The sequence below is a fragment of the Pygoscelis adeliae genome, unplaced genomic scaffold (genome assembly GCF_000699105.1).
Source record: "Pygoscelis adeliae isolate BGI_AS28 unplaced genomic scaffold, ASM69910v1 Scaffold156, whole genome shotgun sequence".
In the NCBI taxonomy this organism is placed as follows: Eukaryota; Metazoa; Chordata; class Aves; order Sphenisciformes; family Spheniscidae; genus Pygoscelis; species Pygoscelis adeliae.
In genome coordinates, this window is record NW_008825016.1 from 4419309 (window position 1) to 4444141 (window position 24833).

At 44.6% G+C, this 24833-nt stretch overlaps 1 protein-coding gene across 1 annotated transcript in view; it reads right to left on the reverse strand.

The window, feature by feature from the left end:
* Positions 1-3680: 3680 nt before the first annotated feature.
* The window catches only part of TMEM255B (transmembrane protein 255B), a 69522-nt gene continuing 48369 nt past the window's right edge, over positions 3681-24833 (reverse strand). Inside the window, exons 6-10 of the mRNA XM_009326305.1 lie at positions 22314-22394; positions 18192-18277; positions 14953-15112; positions 9034-9177; positions 3681-3845 (exon numbers count right to left, since the gene is read on the reverse strand). Of these exons, the coding sequence (XP_009324580.1) occupies positions 3681-3845; positions 9034-9177; positions 14953-15112; positions 18192-18277; positions 22314-22394 (636 nt within the window). The remainder of the gene's footprint in view (positions 3846-9033; positions 9178-14952; positions 15113-18191; positions 18278-22313; positions 22395-24833) is intronic.

Sequence of the window (24833 nt, forward strand, 5' to 3'; positions counted from 1 at the left end):
GAAACAATTAGAAGAAAAGACTCAATAAGTTGAAAGCCATATGACTTTTGTGTCAATAACCGCTGAAGCAAATGATGAGGTGTCAAGAATTGGGGAATATTATCTGGCAATGACATATTTTTGCTGCTTAATTTTTAGGTTGCCTCATTCACTGTGAGCCTAGTGGGAGCAGAGAGGCTTGAGACTGTGAGAGTTAGCCAGGCCGAATTGCAGTGTGGTGAGAATATGCGTGTGGGTTTACTCGGGAGAGGCTGTAAAGCCATAAAGTGCATTCAGCTTTTAAACTATCCTTGTGAAGCTGGGGTGGGCTCTGCCTAGCCTGCTTTGAGGCACTTAAATCTTGTTTTATTTCATCCTTGTCTTGCATCAGATTAATGAACTGAGAAGGATAGGTATCTGCTGTGGTGGAAATCCAAATACTGGGTGCCTAAGGTTACCCTATGCTTCAGAGGGTTAACATGGAAAATGTCTAATCCTAATCTGTTATAAATTGTTCCTGGTCATTCTACGTCACGCTTTGCCTAGTCAAATATGGAGATGACAGATTAGCCTAATAATCCACACCTGTAACAACATCTGTGACCAAGCTGTGGAGATATAACTGTCCCAGAGGAAAGGACGGAAGAGGGAGAAGACTATCCCAAACATACTTGCTGGTAAGGATCCCTGTTTCATTTAGCAGAGAAGAGGGAGGTACTCTCTTAGCCATTGGACAGCATGACATCATAGCTCCGTATCATGACCAAATTAGGCAGCAGTAATGCAGTAGGGCAGAAAAGACCAGAGCTTTACTGCTTTCAGCCAACCTACTCATTTACACTTACAGAAGGACCTGTCAAAAGACTCTTTGCACTCACTAGACAGTAATAATTTATTGGCAGAGTGTGCGTGGCTAGGAAAACCCAGTAGTTCTATGTTTTTGCTTTTTCTATTGAGCAAGGGAAACCATGTTATTCCTGAGAGTGCTTTCTGTTAGAGTTGATGACTCTGGATCAACTTGTGATATGATGGAGAACCCAAGAAACGTTAGTTTAGTATCTCCAGTGAGAGCCAGGAATCCTGAAGATACTGTGGTTAATAGCACTTCCACACTGCAGCGTTTTGTTTTCTGTGTGTTTTTCATGGTTGTTTTAGTCCTTTACCAAAATACATCTCCCATCTTTTTAACTTGGAGTAGCTCTAATGAAAACAGTACAAGCTTGGAAGACACCTACTATTCTTTAAACCAAGTAGATGAAACAAACCCTGTTTTACTTTGTTCTTTTCAAAGGAAGCATGTTAGCAAAATAGTCTTATGTCTGGCATTTTTGTATAATTTCTGTGGTAGTTCCCAAAAAACTTCCATGTGGCATAAATGAATCACAAACACGTCTGACCTTTGTATTAATGTAAGTGGTACTATTTATGAGGCCAGAATTATTTTGGATCCTGGAAACGTGAATCCTGTGGTACAGTGTGGTACGCTGCAGTTTCAGACTTCATATTCTGTGAAAAAAAGACTGTAATTCCATTTTCTAAACCAGCCTAATTCAGAGCAAAAATTTCTCCCAGACTGTGCATATGTATGCAAAGATATTTTGCATAGACCACAATGCCCCCAAACCCAAAATGTGGTTTAGAAGAGAAAGCCAGAGTTTGTAAGTCTGGGGAATTAGAGAAAGCGGGGGTCTTTTGTGTCAAGCTGGATTGTTTTTAATACCCTACAGCAGTACCCCGCTGGAGGAAGAGGCAGCTGCTTCTATATACCATTGAAAAGAGGAAAAAAGTGATAAGCATTCCTTCATTCCTTCTCAGTCACTGTGCTTCGACCCAAGAGAAATATTGATTTATTTTTTGTTCTATTAGCAGTCTAGGTGCTCAACTCAGAGGGAGCAAGTCTGTTCTGGGCTTTGAATCCCCAAAATGAACCCTGGTGGTCCCCCTGGTAGTATTCATAGTGAGTAAAAAAGTAAATTTGTAGTTCCGCTCATTTCTTGATCAGGGTGATTGTGCTTTTCACAGCATGCATTTGCACAAGATCTAAGCATTTTGGATGTGTTAAATTAATGTTTCAAGGAAAAATAATGGTCTCCTCTCTGACTTCTGTTTCTCTTAACCAGGTTCATATAACTCACCTTGTCAACAATACACGTAAGGCAACTTGTCACTGATGTTAACATCGCTGGTCTAGAACTTTGCATCTCAGAAAATCCTTCTTAATTGAACAAAACATGGTTTTTACTGACCATATAAATTAACCTCTGATCTTATGTGTATTAGTACTGAATCTGCTTTTTACACAGAGGTACAACATGTAAATTAACAAATTTCTTGAAAGGTGGAAAACACTATGTAAAAGGCTGATCATTCTTTGTTCTGTTTTCAGCTGGTCTGATGGTGTCACTTCCTTTCAAAGGAAACTGTCAAGCAGGCTGGTTTTGTTTATATAGGTTTTTTTTAATATTTTCATAATATGAAGCAGCTGCTTAAAAAGTTAATGAGAAATACCTTCCTTTCCCTGCTTTGCTCTTTGGCCTTTCAGGAAATTTCTATAGCTTCACTGCTGTCTAGACTGTAAGATCTATGGAGCAAGCAGCAGCACCACCCTTCCTGCAGGAGCAAAATGCAGTGAAGGGATGGAACAGTCTGATGGGTTTTCATGCTGGTATAGCCACTCCTGCCCCAAAATATGGCAGCCATGCGCTAAGAGGGATCCCAGCTCATGTGATGCACAGCAAGGGGGCAGGGTGCACACAACAGGGACAAGACTTTGTTCCTGTTCATGGCATTGCTACCTTCATCCGTTCTGTTTCAACTGTCGTAAAATGCTTGGATCAGGTCTTGATCAGTTTAAAAATAAGTAACTGGGGTTTAACATAGAGTGGTTTTGGTTGTGGTCCTCTTTTGACTAAAAGGAATTAATTTGAACACTAAAGTGCAGCTTAAATACCAGTCTGGAAATTGCATCTTTAGCACACTGACATGACATTTTACTACACGGACTGGACTGGCACAAAGTTTGGATAAAATAGTCCCAATAAAATTAACCTTTCTGTTTGAAACTTGAAAGAGAGAGCTATTCGGTAGGGTACTTTTTCCTCTGTTCTTTTGTTTTCCCATCCTTACAAATATACACAGCCTTAGGTACAGTATAAATATACACAGTGAATTTTATTGTAAAATAATTGCCACACTTTTTTTATTGGTACAACACTTCCACCAAAAAGGGTTATTAAATAGATACTACAAGCAAACAAACACTTGGTCTCTTCCTACCCAAAATGATTGACTTGGAGAGCTTCAGACTACCCACTCAGACAACACAGGCTAAAACCCCTCTATATCGGTTTATGAGAGCAGAATATCTATCTGGGGTGCTTTCCTCATTTCTCCTTTTGAAGAAAAATCATTCTCCAGTAGCTGGAGAAGGAAAAAACTCACGCTTATAGTAGCCAGAAAGCAGCACTGCATTTGACTGCAGGCAAACTGGTGGTGACTGGTCACCCCAGTGGTGATGTGCCTGCCCTTACGTTTCCAGGGTTCTGTTCTGCTCACAGTGAGATGCAGGTAAAAGCAGAGTGGCCATAACACACTCTGCGGTGGGTTCCTTGGGAAGTCTAGTGCCTGCACAGCACAGTTTTCCAGAGGTTTCTTAAAAACAAAATAAAAGCCTACCAGCTACCTGAAATAAATTCTTTGTTCTATGGTGCATATGGTGGAGGCTTTTCTCCAGGCACGAAGTAAGTCGGTGTATAGAGGGCTGGAGCATTGGGGGGAAGACCATAGCTGGAGCTGGACTGAGATGGAGGTTGAGTTTCTTCTGATAAAGAGATGTCAGATGATGTTCCTGGAAAATTGCTGGCAGGCTGTATATAGACAAAGAAAAATACCTTCTTCAGTAAAGGATCACAACCCCGTTTGTAGCTCTGCGTTAAGTGTTTGCCATTATATTTGTTATATAATAAACACCGTGATTAAATTTCTCATGCATTGCAGCACAACACTCAGTTTTAAAGCACCTGCTTAAGTATAGCAATGATGGTTTCTAGTGAAACAAGACAGATTCCGTCTGTAACCCGAGTCATTTTTAATAGACATTGCGCATACAGCTCAGCAATAGAGCAGAACAGGAATTTCTGCAGGAAAAGATGCTCTGGCTTCCCGGGTGAGGCACTGCACCTGACTGGCTGATTAGGTTTTGTGTAGCTGCTCGTTTCCAGGCATCACTGTGAAATTTAAATTATCTCAGATGTAATTAATCTCAGTTATAATACTTGCATAAATGCAGGGTCTTATTCCTATGCCAAATACAGATTCCTCTTAAGAGAAAATTTTACAGGTAGGCATGTGTCTCCCTGTAGGTCTTTCACTTCGGCTGTCTCAGGTATAATGGGCCTTTGGCTGAAAGGTGCACGAAAAATAGATAGAGCTTAGGAAGCAGCCCATGTTCAGGAGCAAGCAGAGTTTGTTAAAACAAAAGAATGCGAGTAGGGACTAATGTTCTGGATAAGATCCTACCACTACTTTAAACCAAGTTTTGCCATTGATTTCAAGAGGGTCAGGATTTCACTCCTCCCCTCATAGCCAACACATGCCAGTCCATGGGCTTCATCAGAAGAGTTGTGCTCAGCTCCCCTCAGGTTCAGGCCTAAAGTGCCTAGAATTTAAAAAACAAAACAAAACAAAACAAAAAATAGTAATCATGGATCTTTTTCAAGGGAAATGAACAATCCGGGCAAGTAAATGCTGCTCCCTGCTGCTAAAAAATTTCATAGTCACCACCTAGAAGGCCAGTACCAGGGCTGGCACTTGGACAATGGCATCTCAGAGCTGCCCAGGGCTGGCAGACCCCATGCCACGGTGCCTGGCTTCTCCGTGGGGCTCCGGGTCAGCAGGGGCTGCTGCCCTGGGTCAAACTCCCATGGCAAGGAGAATGTTGTCCTGCAGTTGTACCACAGGGTGACTTAGTGAGTGAGAATGGGGATGTCCTGACAGGAAGGTTGATTATGCCCTGTAACTCTCCAGGAGGCAGTGCAGGTATACTGACAGACCTGCTAGCTAGAGCAGTTCCAAACGTAGTTGTTGGGGTTTTGGGTGGTTTGGTTTTTTTAATTTATTTTGGAGTTGTTGCTTCCCTTCCCCCTCGAACTGTAGCCACTGTTTCCATCTGTCTGCCTGGAATTGCTCCTGTAATGAGTTCTCCTCTGGCAGGAATGACTGGCACAACCTTTACTGCTGTCATCACCACCAGTCCCTGCACAGCTAATCATTTACCTGACCAGTTGGCAGGCCTGTTACCAGACTAGTTGTGACTGAACTGTACCAGTAAGGGATGAATGATTTTGTTAGCACATGCCACAGCAAACGAAAGAAATGCTGGTTACATACTTGTCAAAATGCATTCCTGTTATCACCCTTTCTTTTTTGCATTTGGCTGATTTCTGCTTGTGGACAAGGAAGCACGAGGTGAACTGCAGAGCGTTTCCCATCAGCTCAGGTTGTGATTTTTTTTAAAGGCTTTGTTTGCCTCTCCAGCAAGCATTTATTCAGTGAGATACTGGATTCAGCAGAGGACTAGGAATGAATCGGCCCAATGGTGGGAGCCATAGGTGAACTCGGGTTCATAGCCTTTGAGCTAATGGAGCTTCAGTCCTTGCAAGTGGGGGCAGCTCTTAGGCTAGGCATGTTGCGTGCCAGACTAACCCCAAGTGGGATATGTTCCCAGGAGGAGGAACTATGGCTGTGGATTTCCTCTGGTTGAGGTGAGGGTTCAAACTAGAGTTACTAGTTGGTAATTGATTGCTAACTGCTTTACTTCATTAACTGGCATCAATTAACTTTTTTTTTCCCTAACTCTTAGGGGAAGAAGGTTTTGCTCCTTTTGTTGTACTGAACCACGACGTGTGTGACCCAGGGCAGTGTGAAATGCAGGGGCTTAGGAACAGTGTTTAGCCAAAGCTTCGGCGAGCCAAGGGGAACGCTGAGAAGATAAGTGCGTCCTGGGGCCCTTATGTGGATCTTGGTCTATGTGGAAGCAAAACATTATGCCTTTTGAGATGCCCAAGGGCACCCTCTGCCAGCTGCTCCAGAAATATGTGTGTCTCATGTAGACCTTGGCCCACATCAGCAGCCCTGTATGGATGTCTTGCGAACATTAGGCCATCTCAGATGCCATATCTTTAGGCAACTGAACTGCACCCCTAGGATACAGGGTTCAGCCTCAGATTTTGATGTCTCAGTTGAAGGCTTCAGAACATAGATGTCTAAGCGCACAGCATAGTGACATGTAGCAACTGAATCCCACCCCTAGTCAGTGGAAAAGCCTTTAGGGTGCATTCGTAGCACTCACATCATACATCTTTAGCTTGAGATAATCCACGTGTGGCTCTCTCTGTGGATTCTAAAGGGTAGACCAGCTCAGGCAGGGTCTCCTATACTATGGACAGCTAAGGCTCAGTTCAGTTGCCCGCATGTAAGTGTCCAGCCCTTCTGGGATGCCATGGGATATCCTAGACGTCCACAGGTCCACATCTGGACCCTCCTGCAGTGGCAGCAGGGACTAGGTGGCTACCTGATCTCATTGTCAGGCAGCACTAGATCCCTACGTGCCAGCTAGCCCCTGCATTTAGCCAGATGAATCCCAGCCCCAGGGCCTGTAGATGCCTTAAGGACTAGGACCAGTTGAGCAGGGCTTGTGAAGGCCTGAATCCAGCAGCTGGGCACTGCTTGGAGCACTTAGATGGGTCATGAAGACCTCCAGCCCCATGGATTTAGCCCACAGCTCTCAAGTAATGGAAGCAGATGACGGTTAAGCTTCCAGCTGTTCCTAATCGGGCCTGCTTCTAACATTCACGATTTGTAGCTTTGAGTAAGTTTATTATGATTTTTTAACTCATATACTGATGCAGAAATTACTTCTCTCCAAACTACAAGATAATGAGCTCATACATGCAGGAAGGCAGCTTGCTTCCCCCCCCTCCTCCCCCCCCAGGCCCAGGAAAAGGATTAAGTGCTTTCCCTTTTGGAGCTTCTCGCTAACCTCTCCTGGCTTGGGGACAGCTGGTGGCGTCTGCCTCTGAATGTTACGAAGGGGAGAGAGGACAAATGAACACACTTCTTAGAAAAAGCAGAAATCTAGGAAAGGAACTGTGTTTATTTTGGAATGCAGTTAAGAATTTGGGGAAAATATGATGTATTTCTGTTTCTCAGTGGACACAGGACTGAACAGTTAAAATTGATCCTCATGACTACTTACATGCATCTTTTCAGCTTAATCGCTTTCTTTCATCTGGTTTTATCCCCTTCTCTCTCTACTCTTGGCTACATGCTAACTGAACTCTGCAGAACAGCACAGCTTTTCAGCTAAAAGCAAACAAAAAGAGATGTTCTTTTTTTCCTCTCAACCCGTGGTCTCCAAAAGTGCCTGGCCCCATTTATGTTAATAAGTAAGACGTGCCAAGGACTGTTCTCTGGCTGTGAAGCCAACTGGCACACCACATATCACATCTCTGCAGCTGAACTCTTACCACCAAACCAGTGTGACTGTCTGTATGCACACTACCTACCGGGAATGGTCCATTGCCCTTGCCATCTTCTGACCCCTTCCTGAATGTTGCTGGGAGACTGTTAGGTGGTCTGGGCCAAACCCATCCCAGGAGCATGCTAACAATTCATTGGTGTGGATGGTCATCATGTCCCGGTACTTGTGCCTGGTAGCTTATTGGCCCAGGAGGCTGTGGGGAGCTGGGCCACAGCTAGTTCATGCTAAACATGCAGTATTTTCAGTTAAGAAGTATTGCAAAACTTGTGGTACCCACTGGTCTAGCACTACACAGCCAAAGTATAACAAGCCATTGGATGGAACAAAACAGTCTTACTGTGCTTTAAAAAAATCTAAAAACTCCTATGATTGCTCCAGGGTCTCAGTACATTCAGTTATTTACCAGCTCACCCTATGTTCTTCACCTCACTCTGGGGGGAAAGCAAACACCATCCTCAGCACCACTCCCTGCATTTTCCAGGCCAGCTCTGGCTGGACGCAGCACAGGCTTGGAGCACGACTTGCACCTCATCCTTCTGAAGGAGGCGAAGCAGTGTTGACTCAGCTCATGTTGTATCCCCTCCTGCAAGGGGAGAAAGCTGCACCTCCGACAGTTTTCTCTCCTGCCTTCAGGCCAGCTGCCTCTGGTCAGTAAGGCTCACCGACCTCCACCAACTGCCATAGCAGCTCTGTACCTGTCTCCCAGTGATGGCCTGTAGCAGATGCTTATAGGAAGCTAAAAGAAAAAGGGGTCCATCTTCTGATGAGCCCCTGTTGGTTCTTGTGGCAGGCAGCCATTTGGGGACTTGCTGGGCTGCAAGTGACACCTGAATCCCTGTATTTAACAGCAGCTGATGTTCCTAACCCCTCATTTATACTCTTCCACAACATCCTGTGGCATTTGAATCTTCTCTGGTGTGTAAAAACACTTCCTATTTCTGGCTTATCTTGCCACCTAATAGCTTTACTGGGGCAACCAAAACTTTGTGTGATTAGAAGTTATCACTAATTTCCACCCACAATCCTTTCCATATCATTCAGTTTCACAGACCTCTTATTTCCTCCCCTTTCTTGTCTCCTTTCCATCTGAAGAGTCCTAATCTACTTATCCTCATATTAAGAGTAAGGTGGGCTAAGGTGTGTAAACTTTTCTGCCAAATCCTGTGTGTATCTGATGCTTCCTTTGGCTTCCCCAATGCCTCTGTTGCTGCTTTATCTTGCCCTACATGGGGGCTGTGTTCACCTTCATGACTACTGTAGCGCAGCTCTAATCCCACACTGGGATTCCTGGTCAGCAGACAGAGTCCCAAGGATAACCAGAGAAAGCCTGAGATCTGAGAACAGACCCGACAATTAGGCCCAGACTAAGTCGTCCCAGAGACGAGTCTGTGAGTTGGGATCCAACTTCTTTGCCTCGTTTCAAACCCCCAGGAGCCAAGATATACCGCTGCAGAGTTTGTACTGAGTAGCAGCTTATGCTTTTCTGGTAAGCAGGGTGCCATTTTGTACTGTACCTGAAGAGGTAACGGGTAGGATGGATATGTAGAAATAGTTGCTGCAGAGGGACAGAACCCAGTGTATGTCAGGATCTGCTGGGCAGGATTGTACAGGATCTGAGGAGGAGGTGCAGCACTGAAAGCAATTTGGGACAGAGGTACCTGTTGAGCACAGAAGACAACAATGTATCAGCACAGCGCAGAGCGGGCTGGAGCAGGAACTGGTCCGAACACAAGCAACTAGGCAATTTAACAACTTTCTGTTTTCCAACGCAATACCGGTACTACAAAAAAAAAGAAGGAACAGACAGAACGAGAGGAGGGTGTATCTGGAGTGAATCTTCTGACCATTAATACACAGCTATTTTAATCTTCTTCCCTTGGGAAAAGACTGCTGGTGCTTCCCTAGCACCAGTTACAGAAGCGCTGGCAGGACTCCAGACCCTTGACATCCTGAAGAGCACAGCGTACAGCTTTGACTGCCTCTTCTTATCCACTCCAGCACCAAACGCCCAGTCCTTCACAATTTGCTGCAGACCCTTTCCAATAGCAACTGCCTGATGCCCTCATGTCTTTTCTCTCTGCTTTCCTACACAGACCTACAAAGATCTCCCTTTCCAGACCACTTGCTCTTCCTTCACAGCTCCCTCTCACTTGTGAAATGGAGTTTGCTGCTGGGTGGCCAATATGTGCATATCTCATTCCTACTGCATAAAATCCTTCATCATATCCTGTGGCTTTATTGGCATGTCCCTTAACTGCAATGTGAGATGAGGTCTGCAGGAAGTAATAGCTCATATTAAACCAGCTAATACAACTGGGGGAGAAAAAAAAAAGAGCAAAAGCTAATTGTGAAAGGGGGCTTGTGTTAAACCCTAAACCCCTGTGCTATATAACCATTTGTGAAGGACAGTAGAGCTCTGTGAAAGATTTTCATGTCCCTCTACTTCGCAAAGCAAGACAAATCCAGTGGTTTCTTTTCTCTCCTTTGTTTTTATCAGCAGATTCCTCTACATGAGAGCATGGAATTTTCTTTTTACTGAAATAATAAAATACGGTGGTTGCCAGACAAATGCTAAAAGCAGCAGCCAGGATTTTTTTTTTTTTTTTTGGCATTTCCTTTCAGATTTATCAGTGAGAGACATAAACCACTGCATCCTCTGGAGATAGTGTGAGATCTTTCTGTGATTGAGAAAGAGGTACATTAATTGTGTTTGTACATGGAAAACATCATCTAGGTCACTGATGTCCCACATGAGGTTACCTGACAATCTAGGCCTTAGCTCTCTGGAGAAGCTTAGCACCCCAGGAGCTGGCACAGAGAAAGTCTGGGGTTGAAAGCAGAGAGCCTATTACAAGGGAGAAGACAAGTCTCTCATCTTCAAGGTACCCTCCTCAAAACATCTCCTTTCTACCCACCCTCCTGGGTGGATATGGTGGGGAGAAACGGAGAGACACTGCCTTTCAGACAGGAGTAGCGAGAAGCAGCTGACGAGCTTGCCTCAGACCCAAAGGTTTGGGGCCAGCGACACAGCTCACCCCAGCCAGCGCTGGGCCCGCGCCTGGAGCATGCCCTTCCTCAGAGGAGGGAAGCCCTGGCGCAATCAGATCCTTCTGGCTATGGACATAAACGTGGCAAGAAACACTTGTTTTGCCCAACGTGAAACACAGATGCCTGCTCTGCATCTGTCACCAACTTTCTGGTGTGGGTCTGTTTGAGGGCTGCTGTCCTTCTTCCAGGAACCCCTCTCAGTCCTCTTAATGTTCTCTCCATCCATAGCAGCGATGCTCTCCAATTGCTAAGAATGAACATCACAACAGTCCTAGAACACAGTTTTCGGGAGTCATCCACCCCAAATCCACTGATCAAAGCACCTTATTATCAGGCTATCTGGTCTCAGCCTGGAGCCAGCAACGATTTGCACGTATTGAAGCTGGTTAGATGCTTTTATCAGGTATTCCCATAATGACACTATGTTAAATTAGTCACATAAAATACAAGGGTAGGTGGAGACATTTTAAACTGAAACACCACCCAAGTCAAAGAGATAAGGAGCTGTGAACTGGCCATGGAGCGCGGCCAGTGCCGTGCGGGCACCTCGGGTCAGGGAGCGTGGGGAAACCAGGCTGTGGCCAGAGGGGCTGTCTGGCTGCCCCCCACCTGGCCACGCAAGCCGCTGCTTCGCTGCGTGCTGGGCTGTGTGGCTGCAGAGCGAGGCAGGTCAGCTCACTGGTCTGACACAGACCTGCCAAAGCGTTTATTTCTGAGCTACGACTACTTTTAACGTCAGACTGCACCTTTAGTTGCATGAGTGCTAAGACATGAACGCATGGCAAGTAGCTCAGTAATTAGGGGTTCATTTTGTTTTCCTTTTTAGAGAAGGATGAGGGAAGAGGAGAGGGGATAAGGGAATGATATTTAAACTGTTCAGATTTCCATAAGGACTCCAAGAAGGAGACTAACTGAAAAAAAAAAAAAAAGCCAGCAAGACCCCCAGGACCATCAGTAGTTCTGATTAATGCAACCCTAAACTCAGGGCAGGCAGATTCCTTGGCAAGGTGTGTCAGGAAAACATCTACAAGTCATCAGACAAATACTGGGGCAGGGAAAGGAGTTTCTAGATTAACTCTTAGTTACAGCAAGTGAAGTTTTCCATGCATTTCTTTACCTCTGTCTTCTGTGAGAAATAATCACTGTGTTTTACCATTTTTGATACTCCAAGTACATACTTCTATTTACATTATATCTTAATCTGCTTTTTGTTAAAGGTGACTTTAAGGTAACTGCCTAGCCGGCGTCCTATATCCAAGCACACTGTAGATCTGAAAAGGAGGGTACCATTGTAACCACTGCAGCTCCCCCAGCACCCAGCAGATCACAGAGGACGGCCTCACCGGTGAACCAGGGGCCACTGAGAGCTGACACCTTGGGGGTCGGGAGAGGACGAAATGTTTCCCACTGAGCCAGCACAGCCCTCTGGCAGGCAGGAAAACCACAGGGAGCGTGCCAGGGTCTGCAGGGAATTTGTCACAAGAAAGAAAACCTGCAACAACCAAAACAACACTTCTTTTTTTTTCTGTCCAGGAAATGTGATGGGTTTAGAGGCAACGGCACTGTTTTGCAAACTCTCCCCTTTGTAACATGTTTTGGCTGCCAGCGTTCCCCAGAGATAAACATGATGATTTTGTTTGACTAGTCAGCCTGGCCCTGTGTTTTCTGGAAGTCAATCTCGGAGCAATGCCCTGAGGCGTTTCAGTGGGCTTTGCAGCTCTCCCTGCAAAATGCCAGTGAGCATTTCTGTGGGAAGGTGACATCCTGAAAGAAAGAAAATTGTTCTCCCACACATTTTGAAGGGTTTTTTTCTTATTTCAGTCCCATGCCCCTTTCTCTCCCTCTTCTGCTTGATGTTTTCTTGGCCCCCGTCTTCCCCCAAGAGTTAGTCCTTTCGTAAGGAAAGCGAGCAGCATATTAGCAAACCAGCTCTGGTACGTCACTCAAAAGGACCCTGAAAAAGCACAGGCAGGAGCAAGGAGCAGTCACTGCATTTTGGATTGCTGCTTTAGTAACACTTTCACAAGCATAGCGTGGCTCCTGTGCTGAGGTAACTGACACAAACTCATCTTTCCCTTAAGCTAGTGAGGGTTTCTTTTCCGCTCCCGCTGCAGAGGAGGCATTAAACAGCTTATTCAGATCAGGTTTTTAGCTGGAGCCCTGACAGACTCACTCCAGCTGAGCCTGGGGGGAAGCTGCACGGCCACAGCTGCTGCGATTTCTTTGCACGGCTTTACGCCGCCCAGTCAGAGGACCCAGACCTTGACCCAGGCTCTGCCTCCCAGCAAGGGAACATGCCAGGTCATGGAGACCCCAGTTCTCCCAGGAATGTCTCCTCAGCTTGGCACCCCTCACGAGCAATGCAGCGATGGCCCCTGCGCAGCACAGAGGTCTGCCTGGGCTGGAGCTCGTCCTGCTACGAAGCATCAGCCCAAATCCTACGTAAGCCTTGGTTTGTGCGAGACAGATTAGGTGGACTCAGGCAGGCTCTCTGCACCCCCATCTCAGGGGAGCGCTAGCAACTCCCACAGCTGCCCTTGGTGGAGGCCCTAGCACCCATCTGCTAGGCAGGGGAAAATACTTAGCAGCACTGGAAAGCTGCAGTGCTCTACCAAGGACTTACTGTAGATGATGCCTGCCTTCCCCTCCTCATGTAGCTGCTCTGCCCCTCGTTTCCCACTGTGGTTGTTTCTGCTCCCCTTCTGCCATTGCTCCTCTCACAGGGAGGGGATGAATTAAGCTGGGAAAGCTGCTTCTACTCCCTCCCGTCAGGCAGCCGCAACTCTTTTCTTGCTGGCTGCAATCTCATAGAATCATAGAATAGTTTGGGTTGGAAGGGACCTTTAAAGGCTATCTAGTCCATTTGTTATCAACTCCTTGCAAGAGCCCCCTCACATAAAGGACAGCTCAGATGCACATTTCTTACATACGAAAGCTCAAGGTGCTCATTTGCCTTAAGCTAGAGAGAGGAATATTTCCAGCAAACATTTTGCAACTCTTAACAAAGGTGAATTTAGAATCATAGAATCATAGAATCAGCGCCTCATCTATGCATCTTTAAATATCTCCAGGGATGGTAACTCAACCACTTCCCTGGGCAGCCAGGGAATTATTATTATTATTATTTTAATAATATAGTAATATTATTAATTATTATTAATTAATATATTAATTATTATATATTATGATGCCAGCAATTATTATTTCAAATAATGCATATGGCCCTGCTCTGTCACATGGTTTTAAGCACCCAACACATGTTGTAGATAGCCTGGACATGCTTGCTAAGGGATGCTGGGTGGTCAGAGCAGGGCCTGGATGGCCTCCAGTCTGACTGGGTCCTTGGCTCACTGGCTGCCAGCTCTGACCAGCCCCTTCCCTCTAGTCTGCCCCCCCCGGCGTACATCTCACCCGTCTCCCATGCTTTCTCTTCCCTGCTCCATCCCTCTCTTCTTTCCTTTCACCTGTCTTTCTATTTAGTTTTCTTCTCTGGAATAGAGGAGAAAAGTATAATAGAGGAATAGTCACCAGAAACATCTAAGATGACCTCTGCTGCTATCACACCTCTCTTCGGCTCCTGCATTTCACCTCCATCCCCATGCCTCTGCCCATTTAGTTTGGAAGCTTTTTGGGCTGGGACCATCTACTCTTCTGAGTGCCTAGTAAATCATGAGCCACTTGGTAGGTCTTTAGGCACTGCTTTAGCAAACATGACCACTGACAGTGATAATCCCAGGAACAGCTACTTCACCCTTTTAACACGTCAGAAAATCTAGGCAGTTGAGGCACTGTATTATTACAGAATCCCTCCTAGCACACAGCCTCTTCTGAATGCAGTGGTGCACATCAGCACAACACGGTGGTGTGGCACAGGGAGCAGTTAGAGGGTGGCATTCCTTAGTGAAACAAGAGGAGGTTAATGTGACCCGAATACAACTGTTTGTTTAAATAAAAACTTGACTGGTACTTCAGAGTTAATCCCCATTCTTGGGAAAAGAACTACATAAGGTTAAATAGTCACACTAGGACTTGAGTTTTACATGTTAGCTACAAACTAGCATCCTTGAACTCTGTGCTGGCCCACATGTTCAGTGCTGAATTAGAAGAAAAAAAAAAAAGATGCCACTAAGTGAATCGCCAGCATCTGTTCACACAGACGCCTGTTTTTTCCCTTCCATTCATGTATTTGACCAGGCTTGACCTACTTAGCTGTGAGCAGCTGGCAACTGCTTAGCCTTAAAGATACGACTCCAGACTCCCAGATCACGCAGGAAACATGTTTAAAGTGCCTCCTTCGTACACTTATGCTTCCTTGGTTTTAACCCATTTGATAACGTCAACAAGCACAGAAGTCCTCACATAAGGCAAAAGACTGTGAGCCTTACCATGTCTTTAAATGCCCCGAGAATGGCTGCCGTAATAATCCCCAGAAACAACCCAATGATGTTGAGGACTGTGGAGGACCACAGCAGCTTATACAGGTGAACCACGTCCTGACAGCTGCTCACGCCGAGAAATTCATAGTAGCTGGAGGACTGCTCTGAACTGAAAGGGAATGCAGACAACGTCACTGCGGTGGGAATGGTTTTGCACATAATACAGAGCACCAGAGGATCTGAATCCCTCCTGCTTACTTTCCTCTTTGGTAAAGTACTTCATCCATGCTCCCACCAAACACTGCTCAGATGAATTGGAGAAAGCTCTGCTGTAGACAAAAATTGGCTTGCTAATGCCAGCATTAAACGTGTAGTCCAACTAATACCAACCCTAGTTTGGCTGATGGGTGTTGTGCACCAGCAGGGACTCTTTTTTTTTTGCTCAGGGTCTCTGAACACAGGCATAGTTCTGGCATATGGATGCTGCCCTTGTCTTTTAGCTACCAGCTAACATATGCTTAGCATTGCTTTTTTTCCCAGCTCACCTGGAAATCTGCTGGCACCTCTGAAACTGGGGAAGGCAAGTTGCTTAAGCATTAATTCAACCACAGGAAGGGAGATTTTGCCAGCTGGCTACATTTGTTTATGGTGTCTGTGGTTCCAAATTAACAGATGCAACACAGTACAGTATGAAGATGAGCCTTTACACTATGAGCCTCTACTATCCAGAAATCTTTGTTTGTTCACATTTCTACACTGCGCTGGTTATTGTAAATCAGGCGTTGTGAAGTTAACTCTCATTGTCTTGCCGAAAGTCAGAAATATCCTACTGCAAAATTTGAAACCACAGTTTCCTGCAGTTCTTTCCAGTACCTGCCTTAATGCTAGCCCACTAATGAGCTCCTAGAGCAGCTATTTGAGTTGGAAAGATTTTTTAAATGCCAAGTCTGTTTTTGCACTGTTAGGAAATTATCATCAGATTATGGTGGAAACCAGAAGTTTGTGCTCACTCTTGTGCTCCTCCATCCCCAGCGCATGGGGCAGCAGTGGAGATGGTGGTTAGGGAAAGCTCTGCAGAGGAAGGTAGCAGTGTGGAGAAACCCACAACATCTCTGGGAAGAACCAAGCCAAGCACACTAATTCCTGGAAATGTCCGATCATTTGTTGTGGGGCATGGTTCTGGCACTGCGAATCCGCTACTGCTGAGTTCGCTTGGGCCCTATCATGAGCCCAGACGTTGCTTAACTAAATAAACCTATAGCTTCAGCTGCCATGAGGCTGAGGAAATCTGACTTGCAATCCTGCCTGCATACCAGTCTATTGCATGGCTGACACCAAGTCACTTTGTGTGCTTGTGCCTCCTCCTACTTCTCTCTAGCCATCCTATGAACTGGAATTGCCAAGTCTGTAGAGCAGCAAGACTGCTTCTTTACTCTGGATTTGTCCATGCCAGTGCCCTAAGATCTTGCTGTCCACTGTGGATTGCTGACAATGGCAGAACACACATGTTTAATTATATCATTGAATACTGTCACAGCAGTGATCAGTCCCAGGTGTTCCAGACAAAACCAACGTCTTAGAAAAATGGCACTGAGGATCTCCATATGGAGGGGGAGTATTCCTGATCTCTCCTTGTTGTTACCTTATGCTTTAAGCTTCAGTCACTTTATTTGATAACTCTGAATGCTTTCACCCCTTTAAGAGCCCTGTTCTTTTCTGTATTGGGTTGGACTGTTCGACTCAGTGTTAACGTGCAGCAGTCAGTTGTGCACCATGGAAGAAAGCATTCTCCGTGTAAACATACTGCATTGCAACTATATAAAATTTGGTACCTTTTCTATGATAGACAAATTCCATCATTTGTCTATCATAGAAAAGGTACCAAATTTGTGCATACTCTACCTTTCCCATGTCACTTGTTTTGCATACTTCCATCATGTCCAGATTTAACACTTCTTACACAAGCAAAAGACTCTAACCTTCATAGGGGATTTTAATCCATTCCATAGACCTGCACTCACTGTGTCTCTTGTGTGCATGAGAAATATGTATGCATAGATGACTTCCCTCTAGTCCCAAATTTAATTTTGCTTCTCTAGTTGAGTGAGGATCTGAGCAAGAGCTACTCTTTTATGCAGAAGCCTTGTGTAGAAGCTTCATTGTGCCAGCCTCATTCCTCTACACATACAAAGTTCATGTCTGGCAGCACGCTAGCCAAGGCTTACAGAGGACTGGGGTTATTCAGGGCTGCTAGCATGTGAAAAGGAGGCAAAACCAAAATAAAACAGGAGATGCAGGAAGGAAGGAAGATGAGAAATACATAGAGGGAAAGAAAGAAGAGTGACTGTGGGTGAACTGTAGAGGGTTGCAGATGTTTCATGAGAGTGCATGGTAAGATGATAGTGAGGTGTGCAGAGGATGAGTCAGGCAGAAGATCTGCTCTAGGACATCTCCCCAGTTTCTTGTGTGTGGCAAGACATGATGCTGCTTGCAGTTGAAATCTCTATGGGCCAGGTGGCCAGTCAGTTGTGCGAGTTCATTTCATCTGTCTTCCACATTATATACCCTTGGTCTTTGCTGTGCTGTAGTCTTCCTAACCACCTTTTTTACTCCTGTTAAATCGCTGCATGGCAACCCTGTGCTAACCTTCAACTGATCTTCATAAGCATATCCAGACATTTCCTTTCTTATCTTCTGACATCTCATGCTTTGGTAATGACAAAGTCAAATGGCAGCTTCAGAAAACACTCACAAGAGCCTCTGTATCTATCCTATGACAATTTAGCAAAATCCCACGCCTACAGAGGCTGTTGCTAACAAAGAAGAGCTCTGCATATGCCTACAACATGATCTCTGCTCATAGACACCTATGTTCCTATTCATTTTGTTTCCCCCAGTTTGGTAGAAGAAAAAAGGATTCACTAAATCTAATGGGAAAATTGCATTGCAAGATCAACAGTAAATCTTGACAGGGCTTTGACTGAGTGGTCGATTTTGATCACACAGCAAAGAGCTTATGGACATATTTAAAGAAAAAGAAACTGAGATAATGCCAACACTAATACGCAACCCCTGACCTTTTCTCTGCTGGCATCAGAACTTCAGTCGCAGAGGAACTGGATTGCTCAGCATACAAGCCCCTTGTGTTGCTTCTCCAGGCCTAAGGGCACCCCCGCCCCCATCATTTAAGAGGAGGGACAAACAACCAAGGATTTCTCAGAGGCCATTGACTGCACACAGGTACTTACTTCTCACAGTTGTACAGGTCGCAGCAATAACACGTGTTACTCTTTACTTTCAGCTGGCACTTGCTGTTTAAGGTATAACAAGTCACCTGCCAAAAAAGAAGAGACTGACTTTTATTCTCAGTGTTTCAGTGTTGTGTGAATCATCCTACTGACCACAAAGAAGCAGCTACTGCAGTGTCAGGTTTTATTACCTGTTGTGCAGAAAGATCCTGAGATTCCAAAATCCACGGCTGCAGGGCAGAAGGACATCCCTGAGCTCCCAGGAGTTTCATTCGGGACATCAGCTCCTGAGTCTCAGGGCACTTGCACTGTGGAGCCCGGAGCCCCCAGCACTGACCTGCAGCCAGGGCTGCCAGAGTTTTCAAGCACTTTGCTGCACTGCCTGGCGCTATTTTGCCGAGACCCAGAGTCTGCAGCTGTGAGATGCGGATCCCTATGGTTGTGACGCAGGGACCATGGGTCCTGAGAGATACACCACAGCAAGCCACTAAAGTGGATAAGAATACCACTCCATTGTAGTGGGGAAATGGGCAAAGAAGCCAATTTGTCTGAACAGCATCCAATCAATACGAGCTCTCTCCTTTCAGTAACACCCTCCTGAAGAAGGAAATAATTAGGAACAACAACAAGAAGAACAATCTCCAAACCCACAAAAAAAAAGCTCAGAAAAGATCCAAGCACTCCAGCAAATAAGTACCATTTACTGCAGGCTCTTGAAGAGAACACTGAAAAGGTTTATTTGTGTAAGCAGGAATTGCAGGAATGGACACGTTAGAACAATAAAGGTAGGCACACGTAAGCCACTCTCCATCCAGACAAGAAGTCATTTTAATGACTCCTTAAGTGTGGTAAGCATTAATCACTTCTATTTGGCACTACAGACCAGTTGAAATATTTTATATGTCAGGCTTTTTTTTCCTGAGATTTTTAGCTTATTGACTTTGAAATCCTGGAGAACTGTCAGGTTTTAAAAGCTAGCAAGTCAGAAAACACATTCTTTCTATAGTTTTTATTTTGATAGAAAAAATGTACTGTAACCACTGAGAAGTATTTTGTTCACAAAATGCAAATAAAATGCATTATTGAATGGAAAATTCCTCATAATGAAAAAGTAGAAGCATGCTTAGGAACACATGCCTGCTTTTGAAACGCTTCTGTCAGACAGTTCTGCTTAGCCATCAGTGTGTTAGTCTGTGGGATAGTCTCCACAGATGTTAAACCAGATGTTTCTCAGCTCCCGAGTTCTGGTTAGCCATCAATGTGTTAGTCTGTGGGATAGTCTCCACAGGAGATGTTAAACCAGATGTTTCTCAGCTCCCGAGTTCTGGATGTGTGCATCCTTTTTAGTGTGGAAACTGCCACTGTTCATGAGTCTGTACTCCTCACGTGTTTGCTCCCAGCAAAAAGGAAAGCCTTAAACACACGCACTCAGCACCAGAGAAAGTTCATCTTGCAGCTTGTCTCAGACTTGCCACACTTGTCCTTAGCAGGATTTGCTTGAGCAGTGGAAGTTGGGTGACAAAGCTAAAGTTAAAAGGAAGTTAAAATGATGCCTTGGGATTGCTTTGCTGTGCAGGACAAGGCTGTACCTGTGGTTAGTGTCTCATACAAATCAGCTCTTCTAACCCAAAATGGAAGTTAGGTTATAAAAGGACGGTCTCAGTCTAGGTTGCAATCTGGAAATGGAGCTCACAGCTTGATACAGACACATCACACTTGTCACAAGAATATGTTAGTGATGTTATATGTTACACGAAAAAGATAGGACCTCGTTTCATCACCCTTGTTCTGTTGTGTCTGAACTTACTGGAATTTCACATAAGGGCTTTGTTGGCCTGAAGTCACATTCAGCTGCAGCTGTCCTCAGCCTGGGCTGCAATTTACTGCAGAAGAGGAGCGTGCCACCATCAATGTCTGCGTCGGCTTAATCAAGACCAGGTCAGAAGTGACTGAAACACCACACCTGGCTACTTCTCAAAGCAGTTTGAAAACTAATCCTGGAGCAGAGTGTGCCAATGTATCCACTACCACAGCCATTTTGTTGGGACGCCCTAGTGCTTTTGCACTGAGTGGAACTTAAAGACTTCGGTTTTGACCCCCTGTATGCAGTCAAAATGGCCTAGGACCTGCATAGTTAAAAGACCCTTTTCCCATTACACATGCATGATCGGGATCAGAGGGCTTTGTAAGATGGAGTGGGCTGTTAAAAAGGTGGATTATTCTGATACATAGCTTTGGGGACCACTTCTGATTGATAGGAAATAAAAGTAGTTTTCCCCTCTCCAAGCATCAGTTTGTCCCTTTTTACTGTAGAAGGCTAGAAGTACAAAAGAGGGAGATCGGCAACATCTTAAACATGTTTTTAGTTGCTTCTAGGCTACAAGACATATTATATTGTTGGCCAAGGGAGTTACTGTAGTTGTCTATTTTTATCACTGCATTTTTAAAACATGCAAAAAGCAAGACACTCCTTTTTAGGAGAACAGTGAATAAACCAAAATAAACAAATTACTGTGTGGTGTGAGCAAGGGTGGTGAAAACAGGCCATTTGTGGGCATTCTGCATGTCAAGACCTATTATTTCATTTCAGTGACCAGACATTTAGATTTTTCATGTTCTGGCTGTTTGTGCCTGTCTATCCCCTCAGCACCAATTGAAGATATGTTCTCACCTCATGGTAATTGCAAGAAAATCAAATTCTTTCTGCTTTGAGCAAAGAGAAGAACCGAAACAGGCAAACTACATGAGCTGGAGACCACGCACAGGCTAGAGATGGCAATCAAAAGGAGATTTGCACTTAGTAAACAATCTGTCTTCCTAGTTAGGTGTTCGCCTGGCATGCAGAGTATGTCCCCTGCTCACTAGCTGGCTAACTTTGGAAAAGCAAAAGCCAAGTTCAGATGCCATGGATCATTAACTCTGAATTAGCACACGCTGACTCTAGATCAGTGGACAACCAGACAAGAATGTTATTACAAGCTAACTACACTTTTAAAAGATATGGAGGTTTTGCCAGAATAGAGCAAGGAGCTCTGGGTGGCCCAATTTTAGACATTCCCAGAATCTGCAGAGCTGGGGAAACCTGTCTGGCCAGAAGCCCGAGGCTAGGGTCACCTGCAGGGAGTTGTGGTCAGTGTGACGCCAGCTACACACTTATTACAGGAATCAGAAGCATTTCTCGGGCCATCTCTGTGTCTGAGTGTGCATGCCTACTTTAGAAGAGGATGGAGTAAAACTTAGAGGAAAGGGTGTTGTCACAGATCATAAGTTTGTCTGGGTAGTTCTTTACATGAGGAGGTCAATGAAATATTTTTGTCATACATTTTCTGGAATCAACAAAGGGGTGCCCTAGCAGCAAGATTTAAGCAGTATTAGCTGCTTAACCCGGTAATATACTTTGCTAAGCTGTCTAGAATTATTAATGGTAACATTCCCCATACACTTTTTCTTAGCCATGGGAGGAACGGTGATGAAGGACATCTGGCTTCTTGTAAGTTATACCACTGTTTAGCTGTTTTCAATCCTGCTCTGCTTGATTTCCTCTTCACTCTCACCAATTTACCACAATAATAAAATGAAAAATAGGAAAAGAAACTAAATCTGGACTTCTCAGGAGGCTAGCCACTTCGGTATGGGCACTTTTCCGACCATGTTAATATCACTGAGATAATAAAAAAGTTGCATTCAAACTGCTGACATTCTTGGCCTGTGCTGGATAAATACAGAGAAGATTTTAAGTCTTCTGGACAATGCAAATAGATTCATTTAGATATTTCCTATTCCACTTGAAGTCTACAAAAACCTCCTTAGAGAAAGATGCCAATGTGACAAATACATTCCAGACAGCTATTACACAGTATAGATGGACTAGGAATCATTCCAGTCCCAGACTAATGTACTGGATAGAAACACTGATGATGACTCAAAACCTCACTGGCTGTAATGATTTGCAATCATCAGAGGCTTGGTCAAGCAGGGAGTCACTTGTGGGAGAAAAAACAGTAGGATTTCTATCAACCCGTGACCTACATACACAGACATGCTCTCAAACACCTGCCTCCCTCCTCCCCAGCCCCTCAAAGCAGAGCAGAAACAAACATGTGATGAGGTGAGTTTGTTTACCTCTGTCTGGTAGGCATCATACAGGAATCCTATGCCACTTGAATAAAACTGGCACCTTTTGTTATGCAAAGGTCTGGGTTCCTGTAAAGGGAAAAATAGCCAAAAAAGTACTCAGTCTGGAGGAAGTGTGAAGGCACCGCGTTCCATGTCCCCATGCCAAATGCTTACAGCTCTCTGGAGCTGAAGCCAATGCAGACACTTGGGTAAGCAGCTGACGTACCCCCACTGGTGACTTTCTTTCCAGAGTGGCTCTCCTCGGGGTTACATTTTCCTTCCTCGCTCTGCCACTAAGCTACGTGAGTATCATTTATTTTTCTCTGTACCAGTCACCTCTTTTAAGAAGACATCACCCCTGGCATTTAACCACTTCCTTCTCTGATGTGAAATAGTACTGCTCTATGAGAACGGCCCAGCCACTTTTTCTCCTGGTACAGTTTCTTACCTAGCAGAAAGAATTACTTTGCTATTTGTCTTCCAAGATATAGGACTTCCTTTTTAAAGGATTTCAACAATGACCATAGTGAAAACAAAGTAAAATAGCTCATACTTTAAGCATTCCACTTACTACACACACTTCAAACCCCAAAAGCAAAACAAAGAATAATGAAGAAATGAAGGCATAAAGGGGAAGTGATTTGCGCTGAGTTTGTTTTTGCCTTATTTTCCATTTAGGCTTATTGCAAAAGATGCTTTCACTGCTCATATTTCATATTTTGCTTGTAACAGTTCCCACAAGTTGATATAAAGAAAGAACACAATGAAATATCCTTGGCCAGATGGAAGATGTTTGTTTCCGAAGTTGGCGAATGGCCACTTTAAGGCTAGAGGGTGCACACCTCAGCCAGTTTCGGGACTAGACTGTATTTGGCTAGGGAGGATTTGATGACGGAAGAGTCCTCTGTGATCAGATGTCTATCCCAAAGCAAAGTGTGGGAATGACTTATGTTGGCAAAAAAAGTATTTTTCAATTTTCTGTCACTTATCTAGTCCTAGGTCATGATCTGTGCCTTCAAAAGCACTCAGGTGCTCTCCAGTATGTCAGTCAGACCACTTCCAAGAGAGAAGATCAAAACCCTCTATGTGCCATCCCCTCTTTGCATGCTAACTTACAAGCAAAGGACTACTTAAGTTGTTAGCAGAAATCTACGCTGATTAACTTTCACTGCATTTTAAAGCTTTATGACCCATCCAGGAATAACCCAGAAATTGCAGAAAGATCTGCACTACTTAAGATCACTTCTGAGTATTCTATGCTTGTTGGATAATGAAGTGCGAACTGTATAAATCTGCTAACTCAAAATACATGATCAGTAAAAATGCTGAGCTAGGCAGAAGGTCAATGAATAAAGCTCATCCATCAGCTTGTTTGCCTTTCTGATTACTCCGGCAAACCCAAGGAAGTTTGGACACCAGCTCCCAAGGGTTAGGGAAAGGTTAACTTCCTGCATTCAAAAATATTTATTTATATCACAGAAGTGTAAGAAAAAATGCTTCAGTAACTCTTTTTCTCTAGAGGAAAAGCAAAGACCACACAAACAGCATGCCATGTCTTGAACTAGGACAACATTCTTCCATAGGCCTGGGAAAGCATTAGCCTTTAGCCGTGACTTCCAGGGACAGATCTAGTTGGAAGGACTAACAGGACTGTAGTTTCCCTGCTAGCACAGCAGGCATAAGATCAGCCAAAGGCTGTGCTGCCCTTCTTTCATAGAGTATCATACTCTAACCCTGATTTCATCTGTTGCATGGGGATAAGTGAGAGAGAAGAGTAGTGAGCAGTAGAAATGGCTTTTTCCATGATGAGGAGCAAATCCAAAAACCTGCTGTCCATCATATTCACAATAATAACAAGTTTCAGTTTAATCCTGGAAGATCCTGGAAGGGGGCGATGGTCAAGGGCATGGAGCCCAAGTGGTGTTCTCAATCCTGATGGTGAGGAGAAATGGCTTGAAGAGGGCTGGATGGATCCAGCAGGTCAACAACTGGCTGTGCATCTGGTGTCGATGACAGGAATTTGGCTTTTATGACCATGAGAGCATCTTTCATGATCAAGGACTTCTTGGAAGAGATGGGATCCACCTGACTAATCAGGGCAAAAGCATTTTTGCCTACAGTCTAGTCAACTGGTGATGACAGCTTTAAATTAGGAGCAACAGGGGAGTAAGATGAGGATCAACAATCAAGTGAGGAAGGAGTGGACTGATGAGACAAGTGAAGTGAACAGGGTGATGTGGACAAGAGAAATCTCATAATCAACATAACAGGGCTAAATGGGGCCCACTTCAAGTGTATGCACATGAGTAAGGAAGCACCCATAGAACAGCACAAGGAAAGCTCTCATCCCTTTTCTTGGAAGCTTAGAAATCTTTGAAGTGTCTGTACACTAACAAACACAGCATGGAGAACAAACAGTTTGAAGCTTGTGTGCAGTCACAGGGCAATGATCTCATTGGGATCACAGAGATGTGGTAAGGTAGCTCAAAGGATGGAGTGCTGCTGTGGATGGATACAGGCTTTTTA